At 40.2% G+C, this 22,535-nt stretch overlaps 1 protein-coding gene across 3 annotated transcripts in view; it reads left to right on the top strand.

Moving 5' to 3' along the window:
* Window positions 1–18,539, top strand: part of LOC123030225 (ras-related protein Rab-44-like) — a 68,906-nt gene extending 50,367 nt beyond the window's left edge. For 2 of the 3 annotated variants that reach the window (XM_044443974.1, XM_044443989.1), the window contains 5 exons: window positions 8,049–8,200; window positions 8,304–8,443; window positions 10,519–10,645; window positions 11,700–11,823; window positions 12,777–18,539. In XM_044443974.1, the coding sequence (XP_044299909.1) occupies window positions 8,049–8,200; window positions 8,304–8,443; window positions 10,519–10,645; window positions 11,700–11,823; window positions 12,777–12,862 (629 nt within the window). In that variant the 3' untranslated portion in view covers window positions 12,863–18,539. Of the gene's footprint in view, window positions 1–8,048; window positions 8,201–8,303; window positions 8,444–10,518; window positions 10,646–11,699; window positions 11,824–12,776 lie in introns of those variants that run through there. The other variant, XR_006416064.1, reaches the window with a different exon arrangement.
* Window positions 18,540–22,535: the final 3,996 nt, after the last annotated feature.

The following is a 22,535-nucleotide window of genomic DNA, read 5'->3' as shown; positions in this document are numbered from 1 at the left end:
ACATATGGCTTCATTTTGGCTATTGTTCAGTAGTTGAATTGTTTTCCTGACATTTCAGACATCAGACCAGTTCCACACTATTGTGGGAATCTGGAAAGTAGAATGCTCTTGTTTTGCATTTAGAATTGTTGGGTGCATTATCTGGCCATAAAAGATTAGGCTTATAGCAGGTTATAAGGGGATGTTTAATTTGGGAAATTCCTTGCTTAAGATAAGATTTGCCATACAAAGATTAGAGCTGGATGCATTCTAAGCAGTTTTTAAAAAATTGTGAGCATTCTATAGCATTTATAGATTAAGTTCTTAAGCTGTTAATGCAAGTTAATTGCACAGCCAAAATTGCAAATTTCATTTTTGTAGTTGTATAAACAAGTTTTGAAAACATGCTTCCTACATTTTTTGTTTGTCCAAAGAAGTCAGAAGAGATCTGAACTTTCCTAACAAGTCTGAACATGAGTGTTTACAATGGCTACTGCTGTCCTATAGCACAGAACCATGCAGGATATCCTTGCCCTACCTTCTCTTTCTTTGTGCTACCTTCTCTGCCCACTGCAGGTTATGCCCTACTATCCCAATTCAGAGTAGAGTTTTTGGAGATGGAATAAATGAAATAATTCAATTAATTCTGTACATTAGATGAGATTTCTCCTGTTAAATGTGACTAGACAGAACTGTGGTGGCAGTTTTAGCATGGGAGTGTTCAGCTTTGCAAGACAGAGGAGGAGCATTTCCTTCTTTGTGTCTATATCAGCATGTTTATCTTATGTAAAGCAAAATAGTATTATGTATCCTTTTCTTTTTGCTGTTTTCTGGATTTATACCAGACATGTATATGGCATAAAAAATCCAGTTTGACATCTGGTTTGCACTGAACCATGTCTCTTGTTATTCTAGCCAGCTGGGGTGATTTGAGGTTGACAGTAGAACTCTTGTGGCTTTTGAAATTTGAAGTCTAAAAATGTTGCATTTCTTTTAAGGAACTTCTTATGACTGAGGCTCTTCTATTCATGCTGAAGCCCAGTTTTTAAGCCTTTGTCTGTTACCTTAAGCACAAAAACTTTATTCCGCAAAAAAAAAAAAAAAAAATTGTAGTAGTTATTGAATACTATCATGCAGAAATCTGAATTCTTCCTGTAACTACTGAATAGATTTAGTACTTAGTATCCCTTTAATATTGCTAATTCTTCTTAAGTGCTAATTCCTCTAAATGCTGTACTAGAATCAGTTCTGTACCTTTACTTCATCAGTCTTTTTAAAGAAAACCTCCAGTGACATATGTAGAAATATAAAAGGAGGACAATGAGATACTTCCCTTCTGGTTAAAAAATTAGAAGTCATAGTGGATATGTTTAAGCTAGAAATCACAAGGAATTTTCTTAGTTTTGTGCTTTGAACATTCAGCCAGTCTGCTATCAAAGGTGAAAGATACATCCATCCAGGTCTCTGTAGGTTGTTTAAGTGATCTGCTGCTTCAAAATATTTTTTAATGGCTAAATGAAGGCAGAGGTAGTGTTTCTACTTTTGAGTGAGTCCAAATTATGGTTTGATTTCTTTAACTGAAATTAAAGTTGATATTTATTTCAGGCATTTCCCCTTGCCCTTTACAACGATTGCTTGTAGTTAACTCCCACTGCTTTTATGTTTACCTATGTAATATAAATTTTAAGAGATCTTCAGAAAAGTGATGGCACTGAGGATTTAATTTGTGAGCACTAAGTTAAGAGAATGCCTGTTAGCAGGGAAAAGTCTCTCCTGCTTAGAGCAATGTCAGCTGTTGTAGAACATAGTACCAATTCTTTACATTGGCATGGGTTTTTGTCTTTGTTAGTTCTTTGTATAATCTTAGCTCTCCTTTAAAGAATGCTAGTATTAACTTGAATGTATGCATGAATCCAGCAAAGGTACCCATATCCCCTGCAGTGATCTCATCTGCGAGCACATAACTTTGAATCAAGTAAATGATTTGGCACAGGCTAGCTTTTAAAAATACAATTGTGCGATAACCCACCCACTCAACACACACCATTAAAGAAGAAAAGGGGCAGGGGGAAGGAACACAATTGACACTTGTACCGAGTTATGACGAGAAAAAGTGCAGGCTATTGCCAAAGCCATGCAGGATGGATGCATCTTACAGCTTTTTTTTAGGATGGATAAGAAAAATGTGAGTCAAACGGTGGAAAAAGTGGTGGCAGCCTGGTGTTGCTTCAAGTCCTATTGTTGTATGATTTAACACATGGAAAGATACATGGGCATCCATACATACCCATAAACAAATGAACAAACCATATCAGTGTGGAAATAATATTCAACAAATATTTATATACTCTGCTTCCAGTTGAGAGTTATCTGTCCAACTTTTGTAGAATTTTGTGCATGTTTCTTCACATGATCCAGGACCCAAAGAGCTACTTTAGTTTCCCAGAAGGAATTGGATATGCTTAGTGGGATTGTTGAATGTTATCCTTTGACAGTTCTTCCATCTTAAACTGCTTTGGAAGAATCTTCCATTTTGAAAGCAATTTGGCATGTGGCACCTATGCTTCCACTTGAGAAGTGCCAGTCCGAAGGCCCTTGTGGAAATAGTATGTTTGTTTAAAGTATTTATATCCTACCTTTTTGTCCCGCAGAGTGGAATGACTAAGGTGGATAAGAAACAATTCTTGAAACACAACAGTAAGATAGTAGAGAATTGCATAATGAAACCAAGAGGAAAAATTGCAGCAAAAATAATAAAGTCACTGAACTAAGTCATCTTGGATATAAGAACAGTGGTGGTGGGGAGATAGGGGTGATGACAGTTTTATTTCTTTGTGCCAAAAGTACTGTAAAAATAAAACTGACTTAAATAGGCACTGAAATTTCATCAGAAGAGGGACCAAAGGTGCCTCCTGGGATAAGGAGTTCCAGAGTCTTGGTGCAGTAACCGAGAAAATTGTATTGCTAGTACATTACAGAAATACTGAAGACCCAATTGAATGCATTGTGGGGATGAAGATGGGCCCTTACATCCCAGTACCATGTTGGTTAGTGATTTAAGGGTAAATGACAAACACTTTGAATGGGGCTTGTGAACAGACTGGAAACCAATGTCATCTGAGTCATATATTTCAAAAAGCAAGGCCCCAGACACAATTGTGGCTGTTGCATTTTATATCAACTGAAGTTACTGTATGCTTTTCAAAGGCAGCTATACATAGAGGGTGTTGCATTTTTCCAGCTTGGGCATGACCAAGGCTTGTAGAATGGTGCCAGGACCACCTTTCACAGAAAAAGGTCACAGTTTTTGTGTAGTTCTGGGTTCTTTGGATCTAGGCCATTTTGAGTTCATGGTTCTTCTAGCTTTACAGGTTATACCTTTCCTATAAAACTGTTTATTATGTCTTAAATTTCTTCTTGTCTGTGAAAACTCATATAACTATTGAAGAGTAAGCATTGCAGAAAAAATAAGTTTCTTATGTGTATAGTTGTTTATATAAAATTATTTGGTGATCTGTATGAAAAGAAAAACAGACAAGCTCCAATCTAAACTGGTCACTGGGGGAAAAAAACAAAACAATTAAGGATTATGCCTTTTGAGTTCAAGGCAGCTAATTTGAATTCTGGAGCCAGAACAGATATGATGTTTAATGATGGTGAAGAAAGCCATCCTGGTGTTTTGGCAAAGAAGTATGCTTCTTAGTAACAACATGACAAAATCCTTCCTCAGTAGATGTTTTTAGTGACATGGTCTCTCTGTGTTCTGCAGATAAAGGCAAACTTGTTTTACTTAGACTACATAGGGTGAGTTCTCACAATCCTGCAACTCATCCTGTGAATAAGCTGAGCAGGGTGGGTTGATTACGATAGGTGATCAGACTCCTCTTCAATTCTCGGTTACAATAGGTGATCAGACTCCTCTTCAGTTCTCTGTGCAGCATCCCAAAAGGCTAGGACAGTGATGGCAAACTTTTTAGAGACCGAGTGCCCAAACTGCAACCCAAAACCCACTTACTTATCGCAAAGTGCCAACACTGCAATAAAACCTGAAAACTGAGGTTTAAGTTTAGAAAAAAACAACTCACAGCCAGTCCAAGCAAATAAAGAAATATACACACACACACCTCCTTGGCAGCGCACTGACCGGCCACGCGAAAGCTCGGACGAGTCGTGGCTAATGAGTCATGGCTTGTGACATCATTGCCTGGCGCCACTACTCCTTTCCGAGCATGCGCATGGTCCCTATGTGCGCTGTTATCCGATGCTCGGCTGCTGGGGCGATGCTGGCGTGACTTGGCTCGCATGCCAATGACATCTAATCTGTCATGTCTGCTCTGATTGTGATGTCTTTCTGGTTACAGCCACTGCTTTTTTCTCCCCCAGCCTTGTTTGAGCCATTTCTAGGATGTTTCCCAGTAACAGCACTTCTAAGATGCTGAAGCAACACATTGGCATGGTCTTCACTGGTTTGCTACCATTAAATTAAAAAAAAATTACCTAGGTTCATTTGTTACCTGACTTTGCTGACAAGAGAAAAACAAAACCATGAGGGGATCTTTGCTTTTAAAGCATTTCCCTGAGAGTCAATGCTCACTACCTCTGAACCTCTCAGTACTCCAGGAATGTAAGATCTAGATCTCCTCCCAGTTTGCTTACATAATTTTTATAACTGTCAGGCTTCATATGCAGCTGTTAAAAGGTGGTAAACCAGTGACAGCTGCTTCAGTTTACTGCTTAGGCATGAGCTGTAACTGGGAGACATTGTGAAAAGGTCCCAAAAGGTGGAGGGAAAAAGTACAGTGTTGACGGAAAGGGGGTCATGAGCAAAGTGGAGAGAGCCAGTGACAATAGCCCCGAAGTGCCACCTGGTTATTGGTGGAGCAGCTGCCTCTGGCAGGAGGCATCAGTGAACTTGGCAAGAGTGGAGCAGGGCGTTCTTGAAAGATGTTGATGTTCTTACCAAATAGCAAGCTAGCTGCTTCTCTTGACCCATGATGGAATTGGTTTTCCAGGTTTAGACAACAGGACAATCCATCCTGGGTCCCAATAACCCACATAACAAGCCATGAATTGTCAGGGTATCCTGTTTCCCCAAAACAAGCCACCCTGTAGGAAGTAGGTTCAGGTTTGCATAACATTACACTTCACTGCTGCTAGTTACTTATGACGGGTTGCTGCAAACCTGGCCTTTGTCTCTGTCATGATAACCGCAACTCATAATCGACTTTCAGGTCGGTCTTCACTTTGCAGATCTCTTGCATGTGCACAGGCTCTTTCAAGCTGTCAGGTGAAAAAATGTGCACCATTGCAGGTGCTGTTAAGTGAAGTAAAGTTAGACTAGCGTGCCCAATAGGGTTCTGGTAAAACCTGCAGGCACTTGTCCTGACTTGTACCACAGACATGCCCTTAAAGAGAGTCCAAAACTGCAGGGTGCTGTGTTGATCCAGATCAGCAAGCCAGCCCTAGCAGCTTTCATCTCCATCAGCAGCAGATCCTTGGTAAAGCTAATGAGTCTTAATTGCCTATACAAGGCCAAGTCAGCCCAAGATAGTTTGTAGGGCAACAGGCTTAGTTGACAACTGTATATTATTGCTGCAAAAATTAATCCCCCTGTAGCTACTGTGAGGATGGCAATAAACTCAGGGGAATCAGGAATTCTGATGGGTGGGGTGAGGCAGCAGATGACATCTGTGTCTACCTGTATCCCTGTAAACCAAAAAAACTCAGTGCTACATTCCTGTGATCCTTGGCTCTGTTAGACCACTGAACATGTCTGTTCCTCAAAGCAAGGAGAAGAACCTTCTGAGAATTGCATTATCTGAATTACCCGTCAGAATTGTGTATGCCAGCTTCCTCAACTTTGCATCCTTCAGATGTGTTGGACTACAAATCCCATCATATCAAGTCAAGGCATGTGAGGGAGGCACCTAATTTGGCCGGGGGTGGGCACTCCTAGTGTCTGCCAAGTCCCTTTCTCTGGGCTGGAAGAGGTTTCTTCCAGCAGAAAAAAAGCAGAAAGTCCTGAGGGTGGGGCATTGATGTTGGTAGGCATGGTCAGGCCTACTGAGTGTTACTGGGTTTGTCAAGGGCCCTCACAAAGTTCATCTCTGCTCCACAACCCTAATAATCAGAAACATATTTGAGAATAATGCTGATGCAACACTTCAGGATCTCATCTTGCCTGCTAGAATCTGTAACAGACTGTATTCTGTGCTTCATCCAGATTTATAGATCCACTGCTGATAGTCACAAAACCACTGAGAAAATTGTTATCTATATGCATACTTGTGGAACATATGAGGGACCTATGGGATAGGCAGGTAGGGGCTGGATTTCTGTGTTGCTGCTTTTGTACATTGACTTTTAATGCACATGATTTAACTGCAGTGAGCAAGTCATTTCTGAGACTCTACGGACTGACGACATGCAAGTTCTGCTGCACTAAAGGGCCAGCTAGTCCTGGAGTGTGCCTGGGCACAGTGATAATCTGAAAAGAATGCAGGGGTGTGATTGGAAAAAAGAGAAGCATCATTTTGTAAAGCCCTAGTTCAATTCTCTGGAGTACTCCTGCATTTGTATTGTCTGTGTGCTTTGCTCAGTCTATTATTCCTTTGTGTCACCCCTTCTTTCTCTTCCAAATTTAAGCCAGACCCTCCCTTTCCAATGCACTTTTCACACAGGTCACAGACTTTCTGATATGCAAAGGAACACCCACAACAATAAATCTCAGACTGATTATTGTTGGGTTTTTTGTTTGTTTTTAAAAAGCCTACTTGGAATATTACTTGACTACTCCCTTGAGTGAGTTGATCATGGCAAACAAAAATCTTCTGAGCTGTCCAGTTGAGAATGCAATAACCCGAATTGGCTGCAAAGAGAAATTGACTGGTGGGGCTGGTATGCTGTGTGTTTTTTTCTTGTTGGGGTAAACATCTGCTTTTCAAATTGAGTACCCTCCTGTAATGGCCAGCAAAGATTTAGAAGTGTCAGAAGCATTTGCCAAAGGCTTTCCCTTAACTCTCTTTCCTTACATGAAGCTTGGGTGAGGTGGAGATTTTGGAGCAGGGACTTCTATCTCTGCTTGTGAATGGAGATGGGGTACATAGGCACAAGTGACTTTCCTTGTGAAAACATCAAGTGTTTCGTGTGTGTGTGTGTGTGTGTGTGTGTGTGTGTGCGCGTGCACATGCTTAAGTGGAAGGAATACAATGTTCTAATCAAGTAGCCTTTTGAAAAGATTCTGATGCAAGCTTTCCAGTAACAAACAGGTCATCTTATCTAATACAGCATTCAGATGAAGATTAGCAAGCTATAAAGAATTAACCACTCTAAATTGTTTTGCCTTTGGAGATAAAATGTCTTCTGAAAGTATAATAATGAAAAAAAACACCCTGCTTTCTCTTGAGATACAGTTCTGTATCAGTTAGTTGTCTTTTTGCTAGAGGGAGAGATCCAAATGGGAAATAGGCTATCTTGTCATTCTCCCTTAAATATTTTAATTTAGTCACTTTAAAATTAACAAAAAGTTGAACCAATATGAGATAGACCTTACTAAGTTGTTGTTGTCATATAGTATTGTGTCAGGAATATTTAAGCTAAGCTTCCCTAATCAAACACTGCAGTTTGATACTTTCTTTCACTCTTTGTTTTTATTGGAATGATCTTGATCTTCAGAGATTGTTTGTATATATCATAAACTACATTCAGCACTTGATCAGAAAAAATGTCAATCTCTTCATGTAGCTCTTTTCTTAATCTTGTCTCATCAAATGTGGTAAAGATATGAAAGAAACAGGATATGTAGCTGTTGCCTTCTGGAACTATTTCTTTTGCTGATATGGGACCAAATGAGATGCACCAGTTGTCTGGTCTCAGATGGGCTGATAGGCTTCAGTTGCCCATATCAAGTTTTAAAGAGTCCTGTTTGATGAATTCACTGTAGAAAGTATCAGTCATCTCATGATATTCCAGAGCAAGATTAGCAATGACCAGGGTAGGTAAAGTTTGCAGTCTGATGCTGTTTGCTTCTGTACTCTTCACAAACCTTTTCTGTCCCTTTTTCTCCAAAGTGTGTCAAGACTGGTGGGGTTTAGATTATAGACAAAATGTGTCTCTGACTGCCAACTGGTCCTGCTGCTGTTCCATGAAAAAGGTTGAGATGGCAGCTGACTTAGGACAGCTATCAGAAAAACTCCTGCAACCACAGCCTCTCTTGATCAAGGTAACTTCACAGTGTTAGATGCCTGGTGTAATGTGTTCTACTCTTAGGGCATATGAGAAGACAGCTCATTAAAAATATATTTAATCTGTTCTGTTTTGATAAGACAGGGCAGTACCGGTCTTATGCAGAAATGAAGCATTTTCAGTCCCTGTACCCTGACTTGACAGATTTTGTGATTCAAGAGCACTCAGCTGAGGAATGGAAAAGCCATCTGCAGCAGCAGTCACCATCTCGTATTTTACGGTAAGTTTGAGCTGTTTACTAAAGTTGTGTTTCCTACCTTTTTCTACAATGGACCTACTTATACCTTTGGCTGAGGTACACTGGCACGTATTCCAAAATGTGAAAGGGAGCAAACTGGAAGAGTAAGTGCACTAGGAAGCGAAATACAGAATTATTGCTTGCATAGGTTTCTTGACCTGCAGTGCTTCCATCTTGTAATAGTTCCCTCCTGAACTGAATGTCAGCTTGTTCCAGTCAGGTGTGTGATGTAGTGTTCTGGCACATGTCCCTTGGCTTTCAGTTTCCTAGCAAATTGATTTTCAAACCTGCTTTGACTACATATTTGGGGTGCGGTAGGTTCCCCTGATGGAACATGTGGAGAAGCACACTGAAATGGGATGTGAGACTCAACCAAATTATAACGGCTAGCCCTGATTTTGTAGGGTTAGAGCTCTTAGTTACTTAGAGTCCTCTCTGTGCCTTTGCAAACGCTGTTGCAACACAACGAGAATTGCATAGTCCATCACTTAGTTGGCTCTATAAAGCCTGTAATCTGCAGGGCATGGAGCAGGTCTTTGACCTGCACCAGATGACCATGCTGGGACAGTGGAGATAGTTCAACCCACTCTGCACAGATGGCTGGCTTTGCGGAAGTTGCTAGGCTCCAGCATGCAATTGATGTCACAGTTACATTTCACAATCTACATGCCTTTGTCAAAGCACACCATGGCCTCCAGAGGACTCATAGGTTTATTTTGGCCAGAATCCACCTCACATTATGAAAATTGGATTGTTTCACAGAACTGTGGATAACTCCTTTGCCACATTCCTATTATAAAAGCTACCTTAAAAGCGCTAAAGGGGTTCACTGCAGAGGAAATGAGTAAAGGGTTCTTTAATCACCCAGAAGTTGGTACAAAATGATGACACATAGTCAGTGTCTAGAAATCATTCACTAAAGAAGCAATGTTTAATAATTATTGCTACATGGTAACTGGTTTAGCAGAGACACATATATCCTGTAGTCTTAAAAACCCTTACTAGGGAGTAAGCCCCATTGAACTCAAGGAGGCAAGCAAATAGGCATAGGATTTTACTGCCGGTTTCACTGCCAAAAGCATTCAGTAGATTTTAAAAATGGTATAGCCACATCTTAGCTCTGCAAATCTATTGTCTTAAATCTGTCTGTCTTAATAGATTTCTATTATAGTCACCTGTGCTGAAGTCTCTAATACAAAGCTTTTTAGATCAGAGCGTAGTTTTTTGCTTTCTCTGTGTTAGAGCTTTATAACACAGAGAGAGCCTTGAATTTCCCACTGCAATGATGTTTAAGCATTAAATATTCCAACAGAAGGTGCTTCCTCTCTGATATTTACCTGACAGCACGCAGCACTCTTCTAAGGATCAGTTTGGAGAAGAGTGTGATCATGTGCATGGATGTTGCAGGACCAGAAAGGACTTATGCTTTGAGTTAGACTGGCGCACTCCATAACTGGAATACAAGTGTTCTCTGTCATTATTCAGTGCTGTTTTTATTTTATAAACTTGTGAGGGACGATTGGGTGCAGGATTTCTAAGTATGAATCATGACAGGTCCCCACATGGGATTCCTAAAATGTATCCCTGCCCTCTTTTCTTGGAATTGTGAGTAGGCTACAGTTCCCAAATCTTTTCCCATGTGGTTTTAGTTAATGTTGGACTAGGTGACACCTTCCTTTATTTCTCTTCTTTAGCATTTTATTTGCTAATAAACTTGACCATTTTTTCCAAGAGAGATTTCAAAGATATATTGTATTATTATACTTAATCTCTTAATTCCTTGACCATGTTGATGTATTATTATTATTATTTTGGGGAGGGGAGAAGATAGATCTTCTGAACTAGGCCCAAAGAGTTTCAGTCTCTTATCTAAACTCAGGCAAAAGAAAGCCCGGTACATTATCTTTTGATTATTTTAATGCCACTTCTGTAAAATGAAGGCAATAATACTTCCTCAGGCCAATGGATATGGATACTTTTTGAAGCTGTGTGATATGTAATGGCAATGTAATATATAACTTAATAAATGCGTTCTGGTTCTCTAAAATACTCCATAGGCAGAGCCCTATGAATAAACCACAGATTGTGCAGGAGATTTTCCCCATGTTCACTTCGCTGATGTTTCCAAAGGCCGTTTCCTTGAATACTTGTTTTCTTATCAACCACCCAAGACTTCAAGATAAGGTGAGTATTGTCATGTTTTTTAAAATTCTTCTATACCACTTTCCCAAATAATTTAAAGCAGTATGCTTCAAGCTAAATTGTACTTCCAGAACAACACCAGCAGAAGCAAACAAAAGCAAAATAAAAGTCGTCGAAACATCAACAGGAAAACTTCATCAAAACCCTGACAAAAGAAATGGGTCTTGCAACATCTCCAAAAAAATGCCATTATGGCAAAAGCTCTAACCTCTTTTTGATGCCACCTCAGTATGTCATCTCAGACAGCAGAGGGGCCCCATTATTGGGGTATACGGTTTGTGCATGGCCTTGTTGCTCCTTCCAACTAGCTTTTCTTAGGGGTAGCGATTGGGAAGAGAATGGTTAGTTATTAGTGCTACTCAGAGATGCCCCAGATTGTGCAATCAGTGCATCAAACCACACTCCTTCATCTTTACTGGCAGCTTGCACTGCTGCCTTGCTTGGATTTAGGGTGTGGGGTCACTGTCCAACAAGTAGCACTCATTCCCATTTCTTGCAGCCATGTCTTGCTATAGGTGGAGGTGTGCATGGGAGCAATTGTTACATACACTGCTTGTCTCTGACTTAGAGTGTTCTTTGGAACTGTGGTGGCAGGGATTGCTTCTTTTGGTTGCTTTTCCATGTAGAGAGTGACGTGTGCAAGGAACAACTTCCTGCAACAGTCTGAATGTATCTTATGCTTGGTGGCTCCTGGGTCTAAGCTGAATGGTATTGGTGGTCACTCCCTGTGCATATTTCTTCCCAGAGAGACACAACCACCAGAAGTAGAGACTTAAGTGCAAATATAGGTTGCAGAGGTGGATATCCAGCTGCTAGTCTCTTTAAAATGGCAAGATGCTTAGTCACGGGGCCTATCCTATCCTATTCTGTGTGATACAGAATATTATAGAACAGTCCTCTCGTAAATGGTTCTTTTGCATCATTGTTTCACCAGGTTCCTTCTTACAGGAAAATGTTGTTTTATTCTTCAGTTTTCTAATCAATTTCTGAAAGAATGCAAAAAAGAATTGAACATTCTTTATTTTATATTTTTCAGACATACAGGCTACAGAGCATCTTTGTGGTTGGAAGTGGTCAGCTTACTTTGCATGTTGTTCCTTCTGCATTATGTAGAGGACATTGCAAGATGCTGACGGTTGAGCTGGAGGTTGGGGATGTAGGTGAGTACTGAGACTGCAGCCCTAGTGGAGGCTGTGTGGCAGAACTGGGTTCTCCACAACCTTCTTTTCAGTGCTAGGTATTGTACTTGATGTGCTGGAAAAAGGCAAGCCATGGCTTGCAGCTCATGGTAATTTTGCCCAGCTAAAATTGTGAGGGTTTTTATGCGATAGAAGAGAAAATGCATTCCACACCCTGTCTGTTGGGGGAAAAAAGCACGAACTTTGTGTATACTATGTGGCATTCTAAATTGGCTTTCCCAACTCTGGAAGGATGCCCCACCATCGTGGGGAGCTTGTGCACTGTTTCATGCAGCAGTCAAAAGGCAAACAACTGTTTGGAGAAAAGGCACATTATATTGCATAGCATTACTCTGCTGCTAAATGAACTCATGGCATACCAGCTTGATTGAGCACTGCACTCCTCTTTGCTACATTTCAAAGAAGAGTGTAGAATTGGGAGAGGCACAGAAAAAGGCTTATGCATAAATGCCATGTTAGTCTGAAACCCAAACAATAGATCTTTGTGGCACCTTAAAATGAACAGATGTTCATTTTTGTAGCAAAATTTTGGTAGCAAAAAACCAGTTTTCATTGGATCCATCTGATGAAGTATATTCTACCATATGAATGTTCACTTTGTAATACATTCAACAGCCTTTTAAGGGTACCTTTGATGTAGGGTTTAGTGCTCTGAAGGAAGAAAGGAACTGACTTCTGTAAGGCTGAGAGGTATACTTATTTAGTTCATTTATTAAAGGAAGGACCGTTTCCGGCTTAAATAGATAGCTATGGAAAGCTGGGTGGGTGTGGGGAGTGCTTCAGAGCAGTATAAATAAAGTTTGAAACCAATTCATAGGGAAGAGATTTTGTCAAAAGTGTTGTCTTAAAGAAGGGTAATGCAGATGAGAAATAACCAATGTTTTCTCAATGTCTTCTCCCTTTCCCTCATGAAGGTTTTGCAAATGAGGACTACTGGACACTTTTCTTTGACTCCAGGGGATCAGAACCTGCTGTTGTTTGTGATGGATCTGCAAGTTAAAAGCTGTGAAAAACAAGTTGTTGCAGTTTAGAAGACTTGGGATCAAAGACAAGGAAACAACCTACAAAAGAGATAAGGAAGACTTAGCTACAGTTTCCAGGAATCTTTCCCCCTGTTCTTTGCATCTGCAGTGAAAGAAGCCATGCGCTTTAAAATGGCATCTTCTCCTGACCTTCAAGATAACTTTGGATACCATTTTCCTCAAATGTCATGTTAGGAGTCCTTTCTCTCTAGTCATGTGTAGGTTTGTTCCTGAAAGCAGATGAAGCAGTTCTGAGGATTGGGAAATCTGCGATATGTTCTTTGCGAACATTCTCCTTCTGACAGCACTGTGGGAATTCTCACAAAATTCTTCTTTCCAGACATCCTGGAGAGATAGTATCAGGGCTGCTGACTGGATCCCTTCTGCAAAACGAGCAAACTATTGAAGTGTCATCTGAGGCCAAAGGACACAACTATCCCCTGAAGGTGGTGTTTGCTCAAGTCCTAGTTCTGCCTTAGTTCTGCAATGAAGACATTCTTTCCAGTGGGAAAAAAATCACAGTATCTCTCTACCAAACAAAATACTAGAGTGACTTTATGTAGTCACCCTTCAAATGTGTGTGGTTGAGGTGGGGTTCATATACTTGACAAGGAGAAGTGCTCTTTTCTTTTTCCATCTCTTTTCACTAATGTTGAAATACATATTCTTGCTGCTTCTCTGGTCTGGGTCAGTTTAATGCCAAATTCAAGATTTTTTCAAAGTGACTAATAATTGCATCAAGCAGCCAAATTTGCTAGAGGACTGTTTTTCCCCTTGCTTTCAGAACATTTTGAGCACTATTCTCCCCCACCCCCCAAAATCAGGCCTTTTGGAGGTGTCCAGGGTGGGCAGCCCAAATTACCACTTTTGTAGCCATGTTCACCTAAACCCAAGAAATGATATCTCAAAAACTTCATTGCTACTTTTGCTTGAATACTGTCCTACTCCTGTTTAAAATATGCTGATGGGTGCATAATTTATGGGCAGGATTACAACAAGTAGGCTGAAGGTTTATGCTATGAAGATGTTTACCCTTCCCCTTTTCCCTGCATTCTGATATTGTTTGCTCACATCTTAATCTTTGTTTTAGAATGCATGTTGATTATTCTGGAACTCCTTCCAGACTTTGCAAATTTTCCTTTCACTGCTCAGGGGCTCATCTGTCCAGTGTCTTTAGAGAGGATCGATTTCAAGCATGTGCTGTCCACAGTTGTCATGCTTTCCAAGAGCGAATCTTTAAGTTCCTGCTGTGTTAAGATAATTTGCAGATGTGTCAGGTTGTAGTCAGAACCCAGCAATGATATCTGGGGCATACATTTTGTTTATGAACTATTGGTGATTCTTTTCTTTCCAAACAAGCTAACAATACAACTTTTCAAATGTGTTAATGTGTAAACAGAGGTCAGTTTTAAAGAAGGGATTGGAACTTTTTATCTTCCTTTGTTAGAAAAGTAGGTTGGATAGATTATTAGTTATATGCCAGCAGCAATTAATTGCCCCTGTCAGAATCAAGGCCCCATTCTGCTGGAGACCATGCAAGTTCACAAAAGTTCTCTCTCCCCCACCCCCATTTTTAATTGTGTTGTGAAAGGCTTGCTTATGACAGCAGAGAGTTAGATGTATGTACATTTAAAGGATCAGTATAAAACTAGGAGGCAGCACTGTGGCCTAGTTTTGGATTTTTGTAGGGTTGGCATTTAAGCTATTTAATGTCCTGGTATTTCTCTTGACCAGATGGCTGACATTTTTTTTTTATTCCCCTTCTTATTCTATAATGTAAATTCTCGTGTTTAGGTTGCAAAGATGACCTCCCCAAAACCCACCTTCCCTTTTCTCCATCAGAGCTATATATTATGTTAAATATGTATGTGATGATAGCACATATAGCAGGAAATGTGTGCCACTAGCTTTTTCACTAGTGGTCCATTAAGAAAAAGTATTTATAACCATTTCAGGATATCATGTTGATTTAATCTGGTTAAGAGGCACCACAGTCCTCTACATGTTTATTTGGACAAAACTCCCGCTGCATTTAGTGGTGCTTCCTCCCAGGAAAAAATACTACAGTCCCATGGCCATTTACCTGAGAGCAAATGGGACTTCTCAGTGGACATATATATTGTTGTTTTGTAAGTCAGACAAAAGATAACGGACCTCATTTTCTATATCTTAGCAGGGATCCATATGTATCTTCATATACTTTTTTCTGCTAGTTTTTTTTTGCTGGTGTTAATTTATACTTTGAAGCTTAGTAAGCTTAGGTTCTTCTAAGCTTTTCCCAAGGATGCATTTTCAGAGCAAATACTGTGGAGATTTACACACAGAATATAGCAGCAAATTGTGCTGTGTCAAAATGCATTTGTTTCACATACACAAAATGCAGGAAACACATCCAAACAGAATTTCAATTGACTCAGATTAAAGAGCATTCATACATATAAAGGTAAAGACACAATTTCTGTATTGGTAGTGAAATGTCTGTCTTCTAAGGAATTATATCTGTGTTGCTGACTGCAGGGATGCTGGTGGTGGAATCAGTCTTACTGTCAACCTCAGGGTCTGTAGAGAGCAATGGTTTTAAAAGCCATTTTATACATGTGCTGCATGTTTCTCTCTTCCCACCTCAAATGCCGATCAAGAACTTGCTAGTCTGTTGGACAGGAGATAATGAGTCTGTCCTTCATACAGACTGCCTTTCCACGTGCGCTTCGTCTTTGCATAGGTTTCCAGATCTTTGTCTAGGAGGTGCTGTGCTTATGTCCAAGCCTTGTTCCCTCTGGAGTTTACATCATTTGTTTTCAAACTTCCAGTACATTTTCTCCTTCTCTTCCACAAGCTGCAAGGAATTAAAAGCAGAAGTAATTGCTCAACAGGAACCAGAGGTCCAAGTTCCTTAATTTTCAGCTGATTAAGAGCATTTAATTAGATCTGAGTTTTCTTGTCTGATCTGGAATACAAAGGACAATTCTAAAGCTTGTTTTGACACCTGTCTCCATCCCTTTCTGCAATGGCCAGAGAAGTTGTGTTGTCACCTTCATGCTTCTATTACAGCTTTGGTGGATAAGCATGAAAAGGAAAAACCTCACGAAGATACAGACTAAAGTTTAGAGCTAGTGAGACCAGTTTTTCTAATCCAGAAAGTACTAAGAATCAGAAATTGTTCTGTAGGCAAGCCAACCTTAAAAAAAGCTGAAAGTAATTGGTGTATAATGCAGAATGGTAAATACTTTCTGAAAGTTCATAGGAGGTGATAACCCTAGAGAAGTGGACATTTAAAAAACAAACAATTTCTAATGGCTTAGTGACACACAGTGTCATTGAATAAATACAGTCCTGAACAGATCTCCACACTTCTGCAATCTTATATCTTGCTGGTATGTTTGCATGCCATTGATTCATTCTTTCCTTCACAAAATGTTTTTTGGGCTGCTGGTGTGATCTTAGTGGTATTCCTTGCCTAGCTCTTACTCTTTTTGGACAAGCAAGCTGTCTCTTCGGTTGTGCTGCAGTGTTTACAAAGATTAGTGTTTGTCTGAACAGTGCATTCCTGAATCCTGCAGTTGGAATCCTAAGGAGGGGCTCGTCATGGTGCTGTGGGTTGGCACAATTGGTTGCTAAAGTTCACAAGCCAAGATATGAGGCTTGTTTGCCAAGTTCTTAATAATGAGAGGTTTTTCCATATGAGCAAATCACTGATGTGACATAATGGCAGGAAGAAGTGAATTGGATGGGAGAAACTTATTGATCATAAGACAGTCAGACTGAGACTTCCCCAGCTGTCTAGGTACCCTTCTTTCAGAGATATTTGGTGTCCAAATCTGCATGGCATTCCCCTCCCCACCCCCATGTCAGTCTTCTAGAGCTGAGAGCCAAATGATTTTCTTAGCCTTTCTTAACAATTTTGGGGATAGTGTATACCCTGATGCAGAATGGGAGACGATACAAACAAGGTAGGATTCATCTCTTCAAGAGGAGAGTTTTAGTTTTGAGAGGAAAGGGACCACCCTGTATCCTCTAGCTTTAGCAGGCCTTTTGTTATGAATTAGGACTTACAAGGTCAGGCCTTTCTTGATCTGTTGCTTTGCCAGGCTGTAAGCACCCTTGCCATTAATCATCTGTCCCGCAGACTCAGAACTCACAAAGACCAAACCATGGGAATCAAGAAATGCAGCTGCTTTGAATCGGAGATGCTTACATCTCAGAATATTCAACCTTTTTCTTTTTGTATTTCATGTAGGGAAATGTATAGTTCAGGGATGCCAAATAATATTGGCCCTTTAAAGAAAGCTATATAATTTGCTATTTTATTGAATGAGAGAAACACTGGGCTTTCTGTTGTATTTGAGACTTGAAAAAAAAAACTTTAAAAATTTGTTTGTCTATGCTGGGAATAGAGGTAATATGGGTAATTATTATATATACATAATGGCTCAGGGTTGACTGGGAAATAGCGGAGTATGTGTGTAATATATATTTATAGCTAGCTAGCTGTCTGTCTGCACACACACACACGCACACATATGAGAAAAACATGCCACAAATTATGGATCTTCTAATAGAGAAGAATGTAAATATGCAATTCATTGAGAGTTTTATGAACAATTATAAAGTAATATATTCAACTTTTTGTAAATGCTTGGGAAAAGCCTGTAAAGAGTAAATAAGTCAGATTTGTATGTTTGGGATCAGGGGTCAATTTTTACTTTTTGCAGTTAAGTACAACTATTGATGCACTTTTCCTCATGTGGGTTCTCTTTATTAAAGAAATGTTTTCACTACCAAGGGCCACTGTTTTCTTCATGTTACCTCAGGGGTTAATTGAATTAATGGGAATTTTTTAGGAATCTCAACTATACCCTTCTGTCCATTTCTTGAACAATCAGATTGATCATGCACTCTGTCAACTAAATAAATAATCATTTGTTTCTGCCAGGGATCCTATTTTTTTAAAATGAAGCAAAATTACACATTGCTATTACTTTTGTGGTTCTGTAGAATCTGAAAGAGTTGGTAAAGATGGGTAAAGATGGGCCAGGGAGAGCTAAGAGACTGCAGATGATATGGTCAATACAACCTCAATTGACTTTACAAGGGAAGATGAAGATGGTTTGAAGAAAGGTTCTCTGTGAGGAGATGTTTTGACAATAAAGGTGGATACCATCCTCTTATGATCGTAGGCACTTTTGGAGGGCAATTTATTATGCAGGAATCAAAGCTTGTGGATCCTTTGAGAAATCTAAAGTAATGTGAGGGATTTCTTACACTGATTAATCTAGTCCAGTATTGTTGACCTTGACTGGAAGTGGCTTCTAGGGGTTCTGAGTGGGGTTCTTTCCTAGCCCTACTTGGGGATGTTCGGGATTGAACTGGGAGCCTTCTGCAGGTTGAGGATGTGCTTTGTCACTGAGCCATGCCTCCCTCTCTGAAGAATGGCTACCCATTTCCCCTCCCTCCCCAGAAATTGTTATTAAAGGAGGCTGCTTGTATTTATAGCTGAAATGATTCAGCGAAGATAAGTGCAACAAATTAATAGTTTTGTTATTCTGTTGGAATAAGTGTGACCACTTTGCTTATGTATTGGAATTGCCATATCTGATTTAAAGGCCGCATGTTTTGTTACTGGAAAACAGATGAATAAAAAATGGTAAGATGGTACCCCAGCTATTTAGTGTTTTTATCTAATATCACAGTGAATTATGCCTGAAAGATATTATGGAACGAGTTGTCACATTCCTCTGTTAACTCAAGTGTCTCTTGTGATAATCTAAGCTCAACGTTAATGAATTATACGAATCATTCAGTACGAATTGGGCATCAGTGATTTTGGTTCTTACCAGGTGGAGCAAATGAACAGCTCTTTTGGAACTTACTGCAATCTGAATTTTCAAGTGCAGCAATAGATCTTGTCTGAGAACATGGATTGGCACCCATTGTAAGCCATGGCTTAAGATGGCACCCATCATTACAAATGGGTAATTGAAGTTAGTGGAAAAAATTTGACATACTCACTTGTTAGTATGTGAGTCTTGCATTGTGTAAGCATAGATTACTAGGTTATTGGCTACTTGGAGTGCTGCCTTCTGAGTCTGAAGGAGCAATGGCACTCTCACAACCCAATACTCTGCCTCATTGATTTCCTAGGTGCTAGAATGATGACCTCCAGTAGGAGGCAAAGTTTTCTTGTCCAAGGTTTTGGCTGTCAGGCATAAAATGTTCCATTTATAAAACTTTCAAGCGAAATGTGTGTAGGTCTACCAAACTTGTAATAGAGTACAATCTGGTAATCCCCCCCACTCCATTTCTAAAGAGAAATGTGTCCTTTACAGGCTAGTTCAGCAATCAGGGTGCTGTGGGCCATGCGTGCAGCAAGTTTAATCTCTTTGTTTGGGGTACACTTTGAATTCCCCCATGGAGAGTGAGGGAGGGGGAGAGAAGATTGAACAAATGCCCAATTTGTCTAACAAGCAGGGTGTGTTGGACTACGCCTGTATCAAGTTTCAAGACTTTTTGCCATGTGCAATTTTGAGCCTCTAGTGAGGTCCAAGCGTCTTCACATTTATGTGAACTACTTTTTACATGGAACAATATTTAAAATGTGCAATGTAAGAAGAGTGAAAGAGCGATTTGTTATTTAGACAGCATCAAAGCATTTCTAGAATGAGAGTGCCTCATGCTTCCAAAGCAAAGCCTTTTGGCCTTGGGACAATATTGAGCTCTTGGATGAAACTGTCCAGCACATAGATTAGTCCACGTCTGCCCGCTGCGGGTTCTTGGCATTCTTCTGAAACATCTGACTTCAGTTGTCTTTTGAGGGGATATACTGGGATAGCTTTGTCACAACACTGAGCCAGTGGAACAGTTCATATGTTCCTAAAATTTTATGTGCATGAATGTAGGGCCTTATTGAAAGCCTGTCATCTTGGCTCCGAGTTGACAGTGTGTCAAAAATGTAAAGCACATGCAGCTGTTACGTAGCCACATCATCCCCCCCCCACCCCGCCAGCCTGAGTTCAAACCAAGCTTATTATAGTTGGACCATATATGTCTGTGTTAGAGTACTTAATAATAATAATAATGAGAGCCACATTTTTCATATGCTTACCTAATATTTGTCTAGCAGGCCCAGTGGAAGACAAGTTCTTTTGTCAGCCTGTGGGTGGGAAGTTGATCCATGTTCAATAATTTGGTGATACAAATACCATTTCCAAAATGAACAATTGTGGATGAGATCCTAGAGTGAAGCAAATGGCTTTCCAGCCACTTTCCACTGCATACATTTTTGTTTGCAACCCTAGCAGTGTTGCTGTTGTTTGGGTGTGCATGCATGCTTTGAATATACCACAGGAGACAAGTGCTAGGACTGGAAGATGCAGTCTCATGGGAGACGTTGGTAATGTGGGAGAGAACTGAACAAGGGTGGGTAATGTATGTCCCTCCAGATATTTTTGTTTCCCATGATCCTTCACCAACAGGTATGTTGGCTAGGGCTGATGGGAGTTGTGGGCCAATACTTTTAGAAGGTCACAAGCTGCCCACTCCCAAAATGGAGAAGTGCCACTAGTTGCAATGTAAGTGCCCTGCATTCCTTCACTTTGTGGGCTTTAATTTTTGCTTATTATAAGGAAATTTCCATTCACTGAATATCATATTCAAAGAAGTTTTTTTAAAAACGTACTGTCATCAGACACATTGGTAGGTGCATATATGGGAGGGGTTGATTTCAGTCCCTCCAGCTCCTAAAAGGCAAATGGTTTCTATGGTAAACCCTCACATTGGTTTGGGAGAAATGCAGAATGAGCTTTAGAAGGAGAAGAGAAGATGCACAAAACTCCCATAATGTGGTAATTTGGAAGCATGTTTACATGAGAGATTTCCTTATTTAGAACCTTTCGAGCTGAATGCATGCCCCAATTGCAGGAAGCAATACATGGAAGCGTGTGTGATAGTGCACCTTATTCTTCCCTGACTTAATCTACAGTAATACAGTGTGCAGTCTTGTGCAAGAATTCCTACAGCTCCCATCATTCCTCATTTGGCTGCAGTTTTTCTAATCAACATGTCAAAAGCATTGTCCAGCAGAACAGTACCACTACCTGGAAACATGCTGTTTTCAGTCACTGCTTTTTGCTTTTTTAGTCGAGGAAAAGCACCTAGAACGATGTTTATAGGAACTATGGTGTGGCTTTTTCTTACAGCTTTATTTATATGTATTTATATCTCATCTTTTAAAAACCTTTTCCCATGAAGTATATTTTTCACAAAGATAAAAATATCAAGCTAATAGGCTAACCTAACCATGTTTTCTTTGCACTAAAATACCAGTAGAAAATTTTACTTATAAAGCTTTGTGAAATAAAAAGAAGTTGAGGGGGTTTCTTGTCAGAGCTTGTCTACAAATAAGAAGATGAGGGGCCTTGATGGAATTTCCCAGGAAGGGAATTCAAAGGTTATGGAACCATCACCAAGAAGGCCCTGCCCTTGAGTTCCACATTCCTAATTTGATCATTGCTAATGATGGGCCAGATTCACTTCGATAAGAATAAGATCCCTATATATAGGAGGCTATCCCAATGGTGGAGTTACATGTTGCATTGAAATATTCAGTTGGATCCATATTAAGACATATTAAATGTAGACTTATTGAGCTCAATGGGACTTGAGTCATTATTACTGAATCTGGATCCAACCTATTCTTCGAGTAACCACTGCAGAGGATGCAGGGGGACAGATCAGGAGTTAGAAGTACAGGGAGGGGTTTTTCATCTCTTCCCTCTAGAGTCCCAACAAAACCCCCTTCTAGTTATTTGGTGCCAACAGCTACTTTCCTCTTCCACCAAATAGCATCTTCTGGGGTGGGGTGGGGTGTTTGGAGCTTCATTAGATAGGGAGGAGCATCAAAATGGTCTTTTTAATGAGCTACTTAGGGTGCAATTCTATGCATATATAGACAGTGGAAAGACTGAACCTTTCCAGGAAGCCCTGTTAGGAACTATAGGAGTGTTTTTGTCTAAATAAACACAGGATTGTCCCTTTATTACATGTCTGTTTGACACCACATGAATTGATCTGGTGGTGTTTCTCCCCCTCTCCTTCCTCTCCAGCTCATCTGCTTGTTTACCCTTCTTGACTTTTGTTTCACTCACATAACAGTGTCCTGATGAAGTGTCACAAGCAAGCATTTACGCAGCTCTTTGTGAACCTCCAATTTCTCTTTCGCAGCTGATGTATTTTCAAAATGTTCCACCCCCGAGCTGCTTTCTCTCTCGATAATTTCTCCAAGGTTATTGGCCAATAAACTTAGTGCAATATGTTGGTGGTGCTCTGTTGGTTTTTAAAGGATTTTATTAAAATAATTCCTGGTGTACTGAGGCCTTTTAAAATCCCTGTACACATCCTCTAGCAATTTGTCTGGAGTACAGTAAAGCAGAAGCCAGACATATGCTGGTAAGGTAAGGCTGCCACATTGAGGATGGTGAAAAGGCTCTTGTCAGTGTATTGCTGGGATGGAAGCACTTGGTTGATCTTCCAAGAGGCCGAGGAGTTTCTCTGAACTGCTTTCCTGCACACTGCAGTAGTGGAGCCTGGGCTTACTGGACTGAAGCACCAGGACTTTTTGATTAGCAGGCACAATGGCATCATTTACCATCCAAC

The sequence above is a fragment of the Varanus komodoensis genome, unplaced genomic scaffold (genome assembly GCF_004798865.1).
Source record: "Varanus komodoensis strain SLA01 unplaced genomic scaffold, ASM479886v1 scaffold1, whole genome shotgun sequence".
NCBI lineage: Eukaryota > Metazoa > Chordata > Lepidosauria > Squamata > Varanidae > Varanus > Varanus komodoensis.
This window is presented reverse-complemented; position numbering and strand designations above follow the sequence as displayed.